Here is an 18,589-nt window from a genome sequence, read left to right on the forward strand (position 1 = left end):
ACTCCATGTCTAGAACTTATGTGGACACTTTTTTTACTTCTTGTGTGTAGATTAGCACATTTATGAGTTTTGCATTGAATACATATTAGTTTGAAGTACTAATCTAATTAAAAGGTCCATCCTCCTTGTTATGCAACAACATGCATAAGCAAGGCAAAGGACTCCAAATAAAAGCTTTATGGCTACCCATTCTAGGGGAGGCATTGGGTCATTCCAAATGGTATTAAAGCCAAACTAACTCATGGCCCTCGTGGACTAAGAAATACCGTAGCATGAGCCATTTTTGGAATTGACCATTATATGCCTGTGGTGCTTTTATTTTGATGGACCCTTTCTTGGCAAAGATGACAGAGCTTCAACAGTGGTGTGGTATTAAAGCCAACCTGACTCATGGCCCTCGTGTACTAGGAAACACTAAAGCATGAGCCATTTCTGGAACTGACCATTAGCTACTTGTGGAGCTTTTGTTTTGATGGACCCTTTCTTGGTAAAGACATCAAGGCTTCAACAGTGGAGAGTATGTGAGGACTCATGCTACATGTGTTGAGTCCCACATCCATTGTACATTGGGGAGGCTTTGGATATTTAAGTAGCCCAAAGGACCCTAATTTAATACCTTCTACCTAGCCTACTCTAGGTGAGGTTTTGAGTTGTAACAAATTGCTAGGGCAAAAACGGATCGGATACTAGCATATGCATATTTTATCCATATCTTTTTCACGAATACAAATACAGATATAAATATTAAATAGATACCAAAGTTAGTAGCCATATTTGTTCTAAGCATATACGAATACGAATCGACTATTAAGCATATCCATATTTGTTGTGATCGGCTATAAATAACGAATTGGATACTAAGCATATCCATATTTGTGTTGAATGGACATGCATACAAGTCGGATATTAGTTAAATCTATATTTTTTTATTTAAATACGGATATAAGTTAAATACAGTTCAAAGATAAATCGAATTTTAGCAAAATTCCATGATGAAAATAAACATCATTATATAATTATAAGGATGGGACATAATTTACTATGCAGATAGCACATGATACAAGCAACTAAGGATCTAAGCCATAGTTATTATACCTATGTCAAGACTCACCTGGTCGTTTAGGTCACTAGTTTGACCATGTTCATATTAAAAATATTAAAAATCAAATTTTTTTAAATAAAAATTGTATAAAAATATTATTAAATTTTTTAAAAAATACCATTATTACTTTGTAATTATAGCATAATAAAATAATTATAAATTATATATTTTTTAGGATTTTGTATGAAAATCTTATATAAAAGTAGGAACATGTATAATTTACTAATATTTTAAATATTTATACAATAAAGTTTTGAATCAATTGGTATTTTATATAGAATCAAAATTTATTGTAACCTAATTTTCAAAATTATTTCATATGACATTTATTAATATTTTATTATATTACCATATTATTACATAATATTAGATAATAACTATTATACTTATTTAATATTATTGTATTATATTTTTATTTTATTTATATTTCTTATATTTATTTATTATTATATTATTATTATGCATATATTTAGAATTTAATTAATTTAACTGAATGATAAATATTTTCATATTTAATAAATACTTCAAATTATTTCATAGTGACTAAATAACTGAATCAATATTGAAATATTAACCAATTTGTTGATCACTTTGAATTCACATGTGCAACTTCCATGATTGTGAGTATGAGAGAATCAACACCTTCTAGACTTTTTTCATTAACAGGTTATATCACATAAAATAAAATAAAGCATATTCATTTTTATTTTTTATCCCAAGAAAAAGGATTTATTTTAAAAACATGATCAAAATATAAATTATCATGATATGCATCAAATTTCATTTAATTATTCAAACTCATATGAATAAATAAAATAAAATATGAACATAAAATATCAATTATCTGGTGGTTGAGCACTTAGAAACATGAGTCAAAAAGTCCCTGAATTCAAATCCCAGCATTTAATATTTATTTTAGAGAATTGTTTTTATTGGAGGATCCAAATCCGAATTCTTTAATCTTGTCCTCTTAACCAAAAATTTGTTCTTTATCTTTGATGCATTTAACCCAACTTTGGTTTCATCCATTAAGACCTATTATCTGTAAATAACATGCACCAAGGAATATCATCCTAAATATGTCTAATAAGCTCATCCATAACTAGTGCAACAAGATAAGGACATAGAGCAAATCCTTGGTATAAACCTATTACAATTGGAAACTCATTTATATTACAATCAATAGTTTAACACACTAGTAATCACTTCATCATACATATCCTTCAACAGATTAATATATCTATAGAAGCTCCTTTCTTTCCTAACTCCCACCATAAGACTTCTCTAAGACTCTTATCACATGCTTTCTTTAAATAAATAAAATCATGTGAAGGTCTTGTCCTCCTTTTCTATACTTTTCCAGTAATCTCCAAAGGATTTTTGCATCCAAAAGTACCCTTATAACATTGGGAATCGTTCTACAAGCTTTAGTTGCAAGTTACTCAAGGCCTAGTCAATTTCTAGAGTTTACCCACACAGTCCTGCTAAATGTAAGGGGCACTAGAAAGATATAAATGCTCCTTGTGACCTTAGAATTCATCATGAATGAATGTCTATTCTCTTGAGTGCGTGTTAACCCATGTTAGCTCTCAAAATATTTTCGCGTGGTAGATTTTTGCATGTGCTTCGGTTAATAGACTTCGAGGAGACCAACTCCAGCTAGTTGGTGAGTCCTTGGTCCAGCTCGCTTCAAAGAAGCCTGGTAGATACCGATGAAAATGAAGCCCTCTTGGTAGCAAGGTAAAGAGTTGCTAATTACCCTTTGCTCTTCAGTTAATTTTTGCTTCTAGTTTTTGAGATTCAAAAAATAAAAAAGACTACCCTTACTATGAATTTAGTAACCATATAAATTATAACCAACTTATTGCTTCATAATTGTTAAGATCCCAGAAACAATCACTATAGATTAGGTGGATAGATCATATAATTGTAGCAACTGAAATTTTTTCCATAAAAAAAAATCTGATTACAAGTTGTGAAACAAAAATCAAGGGTCGTTGAGACATATTCTCAAAAGACTATACATACAACCATGGAAATAGGGGCGTGGTTTGGTAATATGCACTTTAGCCACTATTAGCAGATAAAATGAATTTCTTTCACTTCTAAATAATTTGATTAAAAGTCAAAAACACAAAAATTTAAGGCCATTTCTTAAATTTTCCCTCCACTTCTAAGTTCATGAGCTTTCGTGGTAGCTTCATCAATGTTACCATCAAAATAAATAAATGGCCTGCATGAGAAGACCATCTAATTCTCTGGAAAAGGATCAAATTGAAACCCCTAATTGTTTTTGCAAGAACAACATATTTTCCTAGAAACCAGTAAATACTTCCCCCACAAAGAAAGTTTCCCAATAAGAAACACCAATTTTTTGTGCTCTTGATACAATTAAACTTCTTGCGATAATTTCTCCAACCCAAGGAAAGCTATAATGTCCTAAACAAGATCCGCCATACCTGATACCATCAGCGTACCGATGGTGGCCCGGACCAGTACGTATCAGTCCCGGTCTGGTCCCATACCGGTCCCGGTTGAATAGTTGGGTTTAAGTTTCGGTGGTTTTTTTTTCTTGAGTTCTTTCTCTGTGGATCTTATTTTGTGAAATTAGTGAAGTTTGATGTTTTTTATCGTTTTTTTAATGATTTTTGATGTTTCTATATTTAGTTTAGGGTTAAAAGATAGATGATGCATCTTTTTACTTTAGTCCGTTCTAAATGATTATAATTACAAATGATAAAACGATACACATAAAATATCTTCAAATTAAGATACAATCATTTACATACATTTAAAGTACTCTCGGATATCTAAAATCGGGCGAGTACCGATGGCTCTCGTAGATATTCGGATTATAGTATAGTCAGGAGGAGGCAGATCAACCCCAATTAGAAGGAACGCGCGCCCAAGTTATAAGAACTGTCGGATCTCTCGCTCACCGGAGTCTGAGAGGTGTCTTTCTGAATGTGTAGGGGCCATTCGAATATGGCGGAAGCAAAATCCAATGCACCGTATCCATATTCGTATGCTTAAGGCTCTGGATAATAGAATCTGTATCCGTATGCGAGTTCATCTGCAGCTGTATTCTGTCTTCCTGAATCACCTCGAGGAGTTCGTCTTCTATATCAATGATATCTTCACGAACTCTATCAGATGATCGATCGTGGTCTGTTATCCTGTATAGTACGGATAATTGGGGACTCATCAGTGAAATGAATACCACCCCTTCGGCTGTGTCTCATAAGTACTATACTGTCCTTCGCTCCCTTCCATGGCTAGAAGATCCATCACCACCGAACCTTCATCGCTACTGGTCGAAGTCTTCTCCTCGACATTCTTCATTAGGACCCTTTGTTTTCCCTTTTCTGCCCTCTGTGCTTGGTTATGTCGCCCTTCTCTATTGAGCATCTCTCGATCAGATCTTTGAGAGGGTGTCTCGTACCAATCATGTGGTGACTGGCTCTTCTGTGCCTGGCGGCTGATCAGCTTCTGGAAGTGCATGGAATATTGCGCTCTACCCATTGCTCTGGATCAACCCTAGCCTCGGTGGCTATGGAAGCTGGCTGGTCATAAGAGGCGATCCTGGCTCGTCAAGCTCGGGCTTTTGCTACTGGCCCACAAGCCAGTTGAGGCAGTGGATCATTGTCATCATCGGTGAAGGTTCCGTAGATTGGATTCTGCATACTTGAGCTCCACTTCCTCCTGGATGCTCTTAGCCTCAACTGCAGATTGTCATGCACATAAACAAGGTCGTTGAGAGCGTTTTTATGTCAAAACAGTTTCTCTGTTTGCTGTGGATGAGGGCGAAGGTGGACCAGTTGCGCCCACAGCCACTAGAGAAGACCATTTGACAGAGGATCCGGATAGCTATCCGCTTTAGATTGCTCGCCGGACCCCGCCAAAATGCGCCCACCATTCAGCTACAAAAATATTTATGAAAATTACATATATGATTGTGCCATATTAGTAACCAAGTAACACTAAGTAAATGTCTTTCTAATGTGTGACGTACTAGATTCATAGTTTGCTTGCTGACGACAGCCGCTTGTCCAAAACTGTAGGTGCTCTCTTTAAATATTTTGCTCTAATGAAAAAGAAGCATGTTCTACGATGTTGATCGTTTGAAGATGCTAGTATACTTACACCATGCTGCTACTTACTAAATCATAGTTATCTCTTCAAGACATAGGGCCGTAGTTTTTGGATCATGCTCCATCTTGTAAATGACATTATGCAAAGCCTCCAGAAGTATGTCATCATACCAAATTCCATCTACGTTGTCTACAAAACTGGGGGTTTAGGTAGTATGCTGCACATATATGAGAGCTATCTTAGCATAATTATATAGTACAATCCATCACTATAATTGTCAATGATCTTGCTACTTGCTAGATGCAATTCCGTACCTATTTGCGCTCTCCACCGTCGCTCAATGATTGTTGATGTACGACTGGCCATGGGTTGGATCTGTCTCCATAATCCGAGCCTTTGCCTTACCCATCTGGAGGTAGATCTCGCTATCCACGGCCCGCAGCACTTCCATATAATGTTTTGATAGCATTGACTATTGAAGTGGCCGCGTGCCAGAATAATTGTCTCGTCACCAAGTCTTCTATCTTGCTTCCTTCACTGCCGGCATAAGAATATCTACTATCATGCCATTTGGGACTGACAAACATCTGACGTTAGGACTCCTTTCTTCTCGAGAATGCTATCAAGTGCAATGAAGTTGGTAGCAAAACTATGTGACTTCTGGTCTCAAAATCTCTTCCCCTGCATACTTTCTCATTAGTGAAAGGACCCAAGTATGGTAATAAATATACTTGGTAATGCGTTGAGTGGTCTCCACCGTTTGCTGCACCCTACAGATCTTTTCAATGTCCATCAGCATGACATCGATAAAATGCGCAGCACATAAGGTCCAGAAATATAGGGTTGTCGCTCCAAGATCTCTCCGGTGGCCTTAAATTGCGGCTCATCTATCAATGACGACCTACACGACATTCTCCTCTCCTGCCAGATCAATCATATCCTCCATAGTTCAGGATATACAACGTGTTGTGCACCTGAGCTGAAGCATTAGCCGACTTGTGAAGATCTTCGCATCACAATATGTCAGAAAGTTGATGCTCCACCTGGTCGGACTGGTCAACCATCGCACATGTGGTTAGTCCATATATGGCCACTTACTCTTGTAGGAATCAATCCATTTCTCCAGCTTCTTATTATTGTCAAGAAGCTCACCGTAGATGTCCTTCGGGCCTGCAGAGCTACACGAGATCGGCAAGCTTGTATGGCAGAAATGACAGACAGTAGTACGTATTGTCCGCCATATTCGCTGGGATGTGGCTAAAGTGGAACCAGGATTCAGTAGCTCGCCAGCATATTTTTTCTTCTTATCCCTTATCGTCCCACCAGGATTCAGTAGCTCGCCACATATTTTTCTTCTTGTCCTTCGTCCATATTGAGTCTATCCTCTGCTGCTTTATATCTTTGCTGGGAAGAGCATGCAGATCTACATCATGAATTGTCGCTTCTGGTGGAATCCCTCTAGATGACTTCTTACGGCTACCAAGACCACCCAGCATAGATGCAATCCGGCCACGTTCTCTGCCGACGCCCTCTCTAACTGAGGTTGTCCTCAAGAACTCTGAATCTTGCCTGGTGCTCTTCGTAGGCAGAGAGCCCAAATCGAGCCCTATGCCTGGCCACCTCCTCCTGCTGCCTCCGATCATCCAGGCTTGCCAACATGGCAGTCTGAATCTTTGCTCCTCATCTATATCCTCAACCTCCTCTGGCTCCCTAGAGTGATAGGGAAGGTAGCTCTGCTGCTTGACGATCCCTCCGTCTTCTTCTTCAAAATCCTCTCCTTCGCTTCTTTGACCTCAGCGAGATTCTATCTCATCAGCACACGGATTCTCCAGTTTGGGCAAGTCGGACATATAGCAACTCATCGGAATTTTCGGCTAAGTGTTACTTCAACTGGTTACCCTTCCTCCCTTGAAGACCTTGTTGTAAAAGTTGCACTGAAACTGGTGCCGCTCCCGACTCTTCGCCATAAGACCAGCCAATATCACGCTTTGTGGGGTTGGTTTTCCTTATGGCTCCATTCCCTACTGATAAATCTATAACATATCAAAAAATTATGCCAAATAGTAAATTTTGGCATGATGTTTCTTTTTTTTGGCAATTTCTAAACTATTTTTTTTAAGCTACTTATTAACAAAATTAAAGAATAAAATAGAAGAAAGAAATCACACCTTAAATAGTCTTCGTTTGATTTTTTGGAAAGGACCTGCTTGTCAATTTGTGAGCTATCTCTTAAATTTGCTCTTCTTTGGTTACCATTCAGAGACTCAGAGCCACTTCACTTAAGTTGGATAGCTGAGGCTCTCGTTCAGTTTTTTATGCCGAATGAGAGGTGGCAACTTTTCACCGTGTCTGTGGAGGTTTTTTTTTTAAACGGTCTGTCGCCGAAAAACCCACGCGCTTTGACGAACTGTGGCCGAAAGGGCCACAACGCGTGGCCTTTCGCACCGGTATGTCACCAGTACACAACTGGGTACCGATCGGTACCAACCAGTATGGCATCCATACCGGTCGGTTTTCCAAAAATAAGCCTGCGGTACTGAATCCGTTTTGCTCCCGGACCGGTTTGTACCGGCCAATACGGCATATCCTGGTCTAAAGTTCATTGTTGTCAAGTTTGGTTACCCATTTTGCAGGCTCATATTGTTCCTTACCTACGATTCATAGTTGTAACATAATTGATGTTGATCTAATAGACCCATTGCTTGTTAAATACCTGTAGCAGCTAATACTCTTGATACTATGGAAGTAGCATCTAAATGAGCAAATGCCATGGTAGGAACAGGGTCGGTCAAATATCCGCAGATACATAAACCACTTGAATTGAAGCTATAGATCCCTTATTGGTAGAGAGAATTCTTTCTTGTACAGAACCCATTTTTGTACTGAGCGAAGGTCAATAACCCACTATGGAAGGCATTCTCCCTAATAAGGTAGATACTTCTGAGCTGTCTTTTAATTGCTCATAGTTCTATTATTAAATTGGTTTTTGCTTTCAATTGCTGTTGTGTTGTGCTCAAGATCATGCTGCCATCTCCCTGTTTGTGTTAAGGGATGGCTTGCTGAGATGTTTAAGAAAAGTTTTCCTGGCACAGTTTTGAAATCTTGCACAAACTAGGTACGCTTCATAACATCTCATGCTAAAGGATTTTTTCTTAAAAAAATTATTATGCATATAGAGCAATATATAGTTTAGAACAAAGTCCGTCGTACCGGTACCGGTCGGCGTGCTGGTGGCGGCCCGGACCGGTCCGTACCGGTCTCATACCGATACGACAGTCATATCGGCCAGTTTTCCAATGAAAAGTTTCCAATACCGGATCCCACGCTGATCGGTACTAGTCCAGCCCGGGCCGGTACGGCATACCCTGGTTTAGAAGATTTTTTTTTGAGAAGTACATTTATGAAACATGGAGTCATAAATATATAGATATGTGAAATTAACAATTCAAGACTTAAATATGTTACGTTTAGCGGATATTTAGACATTATTAGATATTAATCACACAGCCATCTTGACTCCTCAAATGCTATTTAATTTATGAAGGAATATAGTGAAACACATGGTCAGCCTAGATACCTGAAGTCGGTTGATGGGTTTGGACCTTGCCAACCCATATCCTTCCATTGCTCTGAGATCAAGCCTGTGATTTCTGTTTCTGGGAAGGAAGCATGCCAAAGTGCTCTAAGAGCTTCCTGCCAATAAGGAAGCATGACGGGATATTGAAAATGAAGAAAAGATGAATAATAAAAAGTAACAACAAGATCAAATATATGATATCCCTATTTTTCAGATTAGTCATAGGAAGTTATCACTTAAGGAACCAATTTTGGAAATATGAAGTAGGTTTCTAAAATCTCCATTGCTAAGCACTTGTCCATTGACAAGACTGATGGTAAGATGCCCAAAAAATAACCAAACTATATGGAATGAGGCTCGTTCCTTTTGTTAAGTTGCTATTGTTTGTACTATGTTGTTACTCGGTATTGCAAAGGAAGAGCCCATGTTATATATGGCACTATAAAATTCCGGACTGAGCTAACAAGCTGAGATATATCAATTTATGTTGAGGATGAGTCAACTTCATTGTTTATTTTATAGCAAAAATATTTGGATTTCAGGTGACATTTTTCATAAGAAATGAATTCTATACAAGGAAAGGGTCCTCAAACATTTATAATTTCAGAGTATCAATGAACCTGGATGAGGTAGAAGATATATACTTGATGGTCGGGTCGAGTCTCATCAAAGGGTACATTTAACCGTTCCTTGAGCTTTAGCAGTCGTTGTTCCTGCAAAAAGTTTATAATTTCTTTGCAGAATTCATTAAAAATGGATGAAAATACTAAAAAGAGCCATTATAGTAAATGATTAGAAAAAAACTTTGATAGAATATTGCATTCATTCTTCAGCAAAACTTTCCATTTAACAACCAAGAAGGCAGCTAACATATTGGACTTACTGCCTATTCCATAACAGAGGTCTCTAAACTACCCAAATTGCCTATGGAATATCTTCAAATTAATTTTTCACTGTGGATATGTTAAAATCAGTTAATCATACTGGTATTCCTCCAATTACTAAAAATAACAAGCATCGTAGCCAATACAGATATCCAAATCCCTGCCTTAGCTTCTTGATCACCCTTTTTATAAATTATGGCACTAAAATTCCCATTCAAGTTAAAACACAACTTCTCCTCTTTCCTTCAATTTAACTCAACTTTTGTCATATCATGACTATGCTACCTAATCCCCAACACGAAGAGTTATTTGTGCAAAGTTGAATCTAAATACTTCTTTTTCCATTTTTCGCTTTCTGAATATGTACCCTTGTTAACCAAAGGACCAACTTGAGCTACATTTGGGATTCACAAGTATATATCATGCACCTAAATGCCACTCAATATCAGAAGATTCATTCCCAATCGAAATGGTCATTGTTCCCTCCCATCAGTGTTCATTGCCTTGCCTGAATCGTCTAGTTTCGGATATATCAAGCCGCTCCAGGTCTGGACAACCTCCTAGGCTAGGACAAGCATCGAACTGGCTTGAACAGAGCTAAACCAGATGGTTCTGCTTGGTTTAGGGTGGTTCGGGCTGGTTTGGGGCCTATTCCACCCTTAATAATAGAGGGGAGGTGAAAAGAAGGCCTCCCGTGCCTTCTTACTCCTCCCACACTTATATTTTCTTTCCATCCAAAAAAAAAGCCGGAGAAGGACTGATCTTCGCAGATTTCATTCCAAATCCAAACTCTTAGTAGATAAAACTCCCTCTTCCCTTCCCTCTCCCAAGGTTTTTTTCTTTTTGAAGCCTAAAATAGGAAAAAAGGGGAAAAATGCAGAGAGATCGTCCCAAAATTTTGTATTTTGGCACGATTTTTATGTGATGCCGTAGATCAAAGGATGACCTACACAATGCCAAAGAAATTATAATTTTTTGTTCATCATATAATTTTTAAAGTTAAAAATATATATTTCTGGATTAAAAAAAGTAATAAATAAAAAAAATGTTCAAAAGAATTTCTAGTATATTTGGAGATATTAATGCTACCCACATTTCATTTGATAGCAATTTATTTAAATATGGACATGATCATTGCTATGTGAACCTAAGCACAAACCTAAATAAATTTAAAAAATAAGTGGTGATTACTACATATCCATGGATTGAGAAACATATAAGTAGCAACCTCGGTAGGATACTACGTTAAGCTATATTAATATCAATTTTCTAGATATATTACAATTATATAATAATTTATTAATTAAAAATTGACTAAAATATTTAAAAATCATAAAAATATAAAAATTAATGTTATGTATAGATAATATTGTAGTATTTTCTAAAATAATTCAGCCATTTTTTGCATTATAATATAGATTATATAATTTTTAAATGATTATTAATTTAACTAAAACTATATGATATGTGTTTGTGAAACTTGTAGAAATGAATCTAGAAAAGAAGAAATAGAACATGCCATAGACTGGGAGCACGGGTGATGATTTCGGGCAGGCACCATTGGAGGTGCAAGTTGTGTGATGCAGAGTCGAGATTAAAGCAAAATCGGTCCGGTGGTTACCACGATGTGGCTGCTTATAGCAAATGTTTCACAGGATGTCTGCAAGATGTTTAAAAAGCACTTCACTGATTTTAAGGAGAGCAAGCGTAGAAATGCTGAGAAAAGAGTAGGGATCAAACGTCATGCCGCTGAGCCATATCCATACTACTCCAAGGATCTAGAGGATCATGAGATGTTGAATATAGATAACATGGAAGAGATGCAGATTCGGGCTACATATGGGAGAATCTAAATGATTAGTGGCACAAGGAGGAGGTTGCTGGTCACAAGTCTCGATTTAGGCCCTCATAGTTTGAGAGGTTCTGGTTCTAAGTTTGCTAGCATAGATCCAGGAAGCAGAGAGATTGTAGGAAAATGTGGCAGCAGAATTGCATCTATGTTTGGGACCTTTGGTAAGAAAAAGAAAAAGAAGTTCAGAGATATACCAGAAAGGGCCACCATTCATGATGTAGCTCTACATGCCATTTTTATCAGAGATTTTAAGCAGTAAAGGATTGATACTATGCTTGTAAAGGATAAGAAAAGGGTACATGGAGAGTTATTACTTTTTGGTTTAACTTCGGCCACATCCTTGCCAATGCCGTAGACAATACGTATTACCGATATGTTATCGACACCATTCAGAGAGCCAGTCAGGATGTAGATCCTATTGGACTAAAGACATGTATGGTGAGTTGCTGGACAATAAAAAGAAGCTCGCGAGATAGATAGCTTCCTATTAGAGTAAATGGTACACCTATGGTGTGACTCTAACATCTAATTGGTTGGACGAGGCCTAGCAAGCGAAGCATCATTAATTTCTTGACATATTGTGATAATTTTTTTTTCCATAAGTCTGTTGATGCTTCAAAAAAAGTGCACAATATCCAATGACATCCTTAGCTTGATGAAGTAATTGATCATATAAGGGAGCATCATACTGTGCAGGTGGTTACGAATAATGGACCATAATATAAGACTACCTGGGAGATTCTGATGATTAGGTTACATATTTTTTTTAGACCCCATGTGCTGCCTACTATATAAACTTGGTTTTGATGGATGGCAAGATTATAGGGTAAAGCAGGTTATGGAGACAACTAGCCCTTTACAAAGTCCATATATAACCACACATGGGTTTTATCTTTAATGAGAAAGCGCACTAAGGTGAGATATTAAGGCCAACAATCATCCGCTTTATCGTGTACTATAGTATACTCGATACCTTTATTGAAAAGAAGGCATACCCCTGTTAGATATTTGTGAGAGTTGAGCGGCCAAAGAGTATATATGCTCATAGTGGCATGGAGGGCAGTCACATGAAAGGCTTAGCGACAAGCCAGCAGTTTGGAAGGAGGCCAAGAAAATAGTTAAGACTATTGCACCATTATATTAAGTGCTCAGGGCCATGGATAGTGAAAGATACCCTCAAATAGGTTTTCTGTATCATATGACGAGGACTACTAAAGCCAGATAGGCAGATCCGAGGCATGCTGATTAGTACACTAAGAATTTTGAGCAAAGATGGGATTACCAGATGACCTGGAACTTACATCTAGCAGGTAATCATTTATTTACGCTTGGCGAACAAGTATACTTCTTACGCTTGTTCATTCTTATAAAATAAAATTCAAATCCAATCATTTGCTCGTTAATTAATCAATTACAAAGGAAAAGGAAAGAGAACTATAGAACCATTGGAGCCAGTGGATGAGAAGTCTGTGCACTTTGATTTTGAGATCGGTGAGTTCTTGGATGATCGGTTTGTCGGGTTACCCCCGCACGCGTTGCAACGATTGCAGCGGAAAGATACGCACGGGGTCGTTCATCTCATGAACGTCCTAGAAAACGTAGATTTCAAAAATTTTCTTAAGTTCTCTAACTCAGAAAATTATGAAATCTAAAGGAAAGATTAAAATTATTAACTTGATTAATTTCAGATCTACTATTCAAATTTATAAAAATCATATCTTTACCTTTGAGTGGGTAGATCTTCACCGCTATCTGATGATGGTTGAATTTGGTTCGCTTGAAGCCGCACAAGCGTCTGGCCTCTACAGGTATCCATACGAGGTATAGATCGCTCCAAGATCTCACCGGGGTGCTAGCTCCCTTGCAGAGATCACCTTTGATAGCTGATTTCCTCTTTCTTCAATCAACCCTTTGACCGCTTTGAGAAGGAGGAAGAAGAAGAAGACCAGCTCTTCTTTCTTGCTCACGACTGGAGGAAGAAGAGGAAGATGGTGGGGCGGCCGAAATCAAGAGAGCTCCAATGCATCCAATGCTCTCTAATGTCCCACGCCACCCCTCCTTTTATAGGCATCTCATGCCTAGCTAAACAAGGAATAACTTCAATGAGAAATCACTCCTTGATTCATCCCTCCAAATTCTACCACATCTTACTTAATTCTATCACACCCCTTACTTAAAAGAAATTGGAGAGAATCTAAGGGCTCACCTTGCGCTGTGTGGCAATCCGTGTGAAAGAGGGAGGGGCGGATGAACCTCCATGTGGCGTGTGGGACCAAAGTAGGAAAGGAGGGGGACGCCCCTCCTTTTCTCCCTTGTGTGGCCCGCATGAAGGATGGGACAATCTCATCCTTTCATGCTCAAATTTTCTAATCCAATTAGAAAATATTTGGTCCTTCTTGTTCAATTGAATTCTAATCCAATTAGAACCCAATGTGTCCTCCAATTTGATTCATGTGAATCCTAATCCAATTAGGATCCAAATTGGACTTCATGATTTAAGTTCCTTATCTAATAAGGAGTTCTAATTAATTAGGCCTTCCCATTCTTATCCAATAAGGTTAAGCTTAATTTAATTAGGTCCAATTGAATCAATTAAATTACAATCCAATTGCAAATCCTTCTTCTTTAACTCACTAACTCTTAGTGGGTTAAACTAATTGTCAATCAAATTGACAATCTAGACCAATTGCGATTCTAAATCGCAATCCAACCGTCGGAACGATCAAAACCTCTAATGTGTGTGACCCCATAGGTTCTATTCTGTCTGGTAGTGAGATATATTGTGATCTCTATTACAATATCATTGAAACTCCTTTCAATAGGTTGAAACTTGAAACAATTTCAACTCTACTCATCAGGGTTCACTGATCATCAAGTGAATGCCTTTAAGTCCCACAATCCACTAGTGATGCCTAGCAGCATATAATGACAACCCAGCAGAACGGAATGGATGAATCTCTAGGTGCAGCTAGCGTATGATACAGTACCTATATTGTGGATTCCGACATGATGGAGGTTATGGATAACTCGTAAAACCCCATCGTCTGTCTTATATCAAATTTATTTGACTCAAGTTCGAGATTGAAAAACTCTTTTTTCCAAAATTGCCCTGGCCAAGGTCTTTCGAACTTAGTCTCATAAATCACATAGGATCACTCCTAATCTATCAAGATCGATAGATTCCATCTACATGCAACCCTAATCCGACAGTAAACCTACTGCAGCCAATTTGCACCACAAGGACCCTTAGGGCTCATATTTGTGTGCTCGTCAAACTACAACAATCTCACCGTGATTAGCTGAGGCATCGCAGGTCTAAGTACTAGTCATACAACTGCAGCATTAAGTCACTGACGAGTGGATAGACATCTAAGTAACTTTTTGCTTTGGTCACGCTCAGTACCCTTGTTCTCTAACAAGTACTTGCACAATCTCTCCAATGTCCCCACACTGTAGACTTAAGACTCGTCCATCAAGAAAAGTGATCCGTGCACTAATCTCATCAGATCAATCACCGTTCTTGGTGATGATCCATCGATCAGGAGCAATTTAGAAATTAACTACCAAATGATATGTTGCCCAAGGTGACAAGCCAAGAGGGGGGGTGAATTGGTTTTTCTAAATTTTTCAATCCTTTAATTAAATCAACTGATGAGTGAGTGGTTTAGTTAATTTTAATTGAGTGCGTGTAGTGAAGTTAGAACAATACACAATACAAACACACAAGAAGTATAGTGGTTTGGTGCTCTCCTAAGCACCTACATCCACTCCCCAAGCGTCCCCTTGGAAATTCACTATAATCCCGCGGATTACAGTTGGATTGTTTCTGGGCTTACAATCCAAAAACCTTTATACTTTGGTTTTCCGGAATCACCAAATACCTATGTTGGTTTTGTGGGCTCACCAACAAACCTTTACCATTGGTTTTACGGGCTCACCAAAAAACCTTACAAAGTAATAAAGAAGAAAGAGTTTGAAACTTCTAAAAGAGCAAATATAACAATTTTACACTAATAGAAGAGAGGAGAAAAATAGTTATCGCTTTGAGGATCCTCTTCTCTTCTTTGCTAAGGTTGCTTCACTTCACAATGGGTTGGTGGAGCTGTTGAATGCACTCTCAGATTGCTCAACCACCTCCTTTTCGAGACTTGAATGAAGAACCTTAATGAAGAACACTTGGACTTGCTTTCTCTTGAATATGCTATTGATTTCTTGGCAAAAGATACTTCCTCTGATGAATAGTGTCACTTTAAATACTTCCCCACCTCTATTGGTCACTCCCCATTGGTTAGATTTGAAAAACTAGCCATTACTAACCGTTGGAAGGTAAAAAAGTACTTCTGCAGAACTAGCCGTTATGCCCTTGTCCGTGCTGGGGTCGACCCAAACTTTCCTGGGGTCGACTCAACTTACTGTTCATTGGATTTGGGGTCGACCCAACTCACACTGGGGTCGACTCAAACTTCACTGGGGTCGACCTCTGTTATAGTGGGGTCGGCCTTCACAGGAACCACATAACCTTGCATTTTCGGCTGTTTTCACTGGGGTCGACTCAACCTTTCTTGGGGTCGACCCAAGCTACAATGGGGTCGACTCAAGCTCCATTGGGGTCGACCCTCTCAGGGATTCCAGAGACGTGATTTTTGAGCACAAATCCTTGGGGTCGACTCATGTACAGTTGGGGTCGGCTCCATTGGGGTCGACTCAAGTGTTCCTGGGGTCGGCTCCATCTAGGGTCGACTCCTCTCCTGGGGTCGACTCAAAGATACATGGGGTCGACTCCACTTACTGTTCATCTGTGCCATTCTTGCATGGGTGTGCCAGATGATTCCATAGTGTGCCAGGGTCGACTCCACTTAGCTTGGGGTCGACTCAATCCACACTTTCCTGCATCTTAAAAAGGTTAGACTAATTCATATAATCAATGAAACATATTTCAAGCAATTTTGAGTGTATGCCACGATAGAGTTACATACCCTGAACATTGAAAATCACTGTTTTGCACTTAAGAGTATATTTCATTTTAAACTTTGCTAAATTAGAATTAAGAGTTCTCTATCCCTTTTCTACTACAAATTTTATTTCGTTGTTAATCATTGGAAGACGTCTTGATCTCATTCTCTTAATATATCATGAATGTATTAAGGGTGTCGTATTCATTAGTGATGTATCATGTTAAACTGTATTATTAATTTAATATTCCCTCAATGGTTGTGTTAATCATCGAAATAATACTATCATCCTCAATCTCTTCCTTTTTGATGATTACAAAACATTAAGCATGAGCAGATTGACACTTATATTAAAATTAGGAGTTTTGTTCTAGAAAGAGCTCAAGTTGCTGAATTTCAGCTTTTCAAAAATTTGAAAGTAAAGACTCTCCCTCTTTCATCCAAACATTGCCAATTTGAACTTTTGATTTTCTCCCCCTTTCTTTTGTATTTTATTAAAGATGAAACTTCAAAAATTTGAGATTAAGCAAGAGTTTCAGGTTATGTATCGAGGCATGAGAAGTATGTGCCAAATTCAGAAATTTTGATTGAAAATTTAGACTTTCTTGTTTTGAAAATTTTCATTGTTACATATTGCTCTCCCTTAAGTGAATATCATCTCTTCCTATAATTTGCAAACTTATTTCTTTTCTCCCCCTATATCGCAACTTCTTTCTTTTCTTACTTCTCCCCCATTTTGTTATCATCAAAAGAGTGTATAGCAATAGATAGGTAGAAGCAATAAACGATAAAATCTAAATTTCATTGATCAAAATGAAAAATTGTAGTACACTAATGCCAAAAGTACAATGTTCTTTAATTAAGGTGCAAAGTACAACAAAGCAAAATGCATATGAGAACTAGATAAATCCTAGGCACTAATCATGATGGACTCCTGTAGCGCTATCATCGGGCCTAGGGGGGATCTAAGGGCTGTGATCTAGTCCTCATCCTCCTAGCATAAGTGGCGAGGAGAGGTCTGGCCTGATGGGACTGAGTCTGTCGTGGACCTCGGTGAGCTGGGTGATCTGTGTCAAAACCTCTGACTCAGCTGCTCGGGGCACAAATGGACCATGAGCCTCTCTCTCTAATACTGTCACCTGATCTCTGAGGCCTCTAATCTCAGCAGTCATACTGTCCATCCTGCGCATCATGCCATCAGAGAGGGTCCTCACCTGAGCTGATACAAGCTCAGTCATCCTACTCCAAAACTCCTCAGTACATCCCATAGGTGTGGATGACGAAGGTCCAGCCTCTGAAGGTGCTGTAGGATGATCCGCAGGTATCTCAGGCTCAGGGATAGAGTCTCCAATCTCTAGTGCATCACCCTCCGGTGCATGTATCCCTGCACCTCTATGTACCCACTGACCGTCCACCTTCTCATAACCCATGCGAACTAAGGACCGTGCAGTGTAGGTGTCGGTAAATAGCAGATGCCTGGATATCTCTCCCTCCACACATATGTCATGCTGCCTGAATATCAGGGTATCATACCGTAGGGCAAAGAAACTCTCGATTTGCATATGGCCTCTCGCATCTGCCTGATCATCATAGCTGGAAGATTCAGGGGAATGCCTTGAATGACATGCTCCATAATGACCATGTCTCGCTCAGATATGTGATCGAATCTCCCACTCTTCGGAAACAATATCCGACCTATGAAGTTATGCAATAACCTCATCTCAGCTGATAGAGAGTTAGCTACTAAGTTTTCTGAATAGTCAAAGTCATCTCTCTCAAAAATTATCTGTAGAGCCCTCAACTTGTTCTCTGGTCTTTCTGGTGTGGCTCCTTCGCAGGGGAGATGAAACAACTCACTTAGGCTTTCTTTTGAAACACAAACCTGTACTTCTCGGACCTCAGACACAAGCCCTCCCGGTCCAACTTTTAGGAAGGCATAGAACTCACGAACTAAGCCCGGGTAGATCACCAAATCTAGGGAGCAAAGATACTCCCATCCTTGCCTTCGGATCCAATCACCCAACTGGAACCCTTCTTGATCCAAAAATTCAGAATGGATCCTTCTCCCAGTGGTTACTGATCTTCCCGCATATTTAGCAAGTTGAATTGAAGGGGAAGGTGGAGGAGGCT

General features: G+C 38.7%; 1 protein-coding gene across 5 annotated transcripts in view; it reads right to left on the reverse strand.

Moving 5' to 3' along the window:
• Positions 1-18,589, reverse strand: part of LOC103708382 (ELMO domain-containing protein A) — a 71,819-nt gene that overhangs the window by 13,332 nt on the left and 39,898 nt on the right. For 4 of the 5 annotated variants that reach the window (XM_039119457.1, XM_039119455.1, XM_039119454.1 and 1 more), the window contains exons 3-4: positions 9,392-9,484; positions 8,772-8,887 (exon numbers count right to left, since the gene is read on the reverse strand). In XM_039119457.1, the coding sequence (XP_038975385.1) occupies positions 8,772-8,887; positions 9,392-9,484 (209 nt within the window). The remainder of the gene's footprint in view (positions 1-8,771; positions 8,888-9,391; positions 9,485-18,589) is intronic. The other variant, XM_039119456.1, reaches the window with a different exon arrangement.

This window comes from Phoenix dactylifera, unplaced genomic scaffold, assembly GCF_009389715.1.
Source record: "Phoenix dactylifera cultivar Barhee BC4 unplaced genomic scaffold, palm_55x_up_171113_PBpolish2nd_filt_p 000554F, whole genome shotgun sequence".
Lineage (NCBI taxonomy): Eukaryota > Viridiplantae > Streptophyta > Magnoliopsida > Arecales > Arecaceae > Phoenix > Phoenix dactylifera.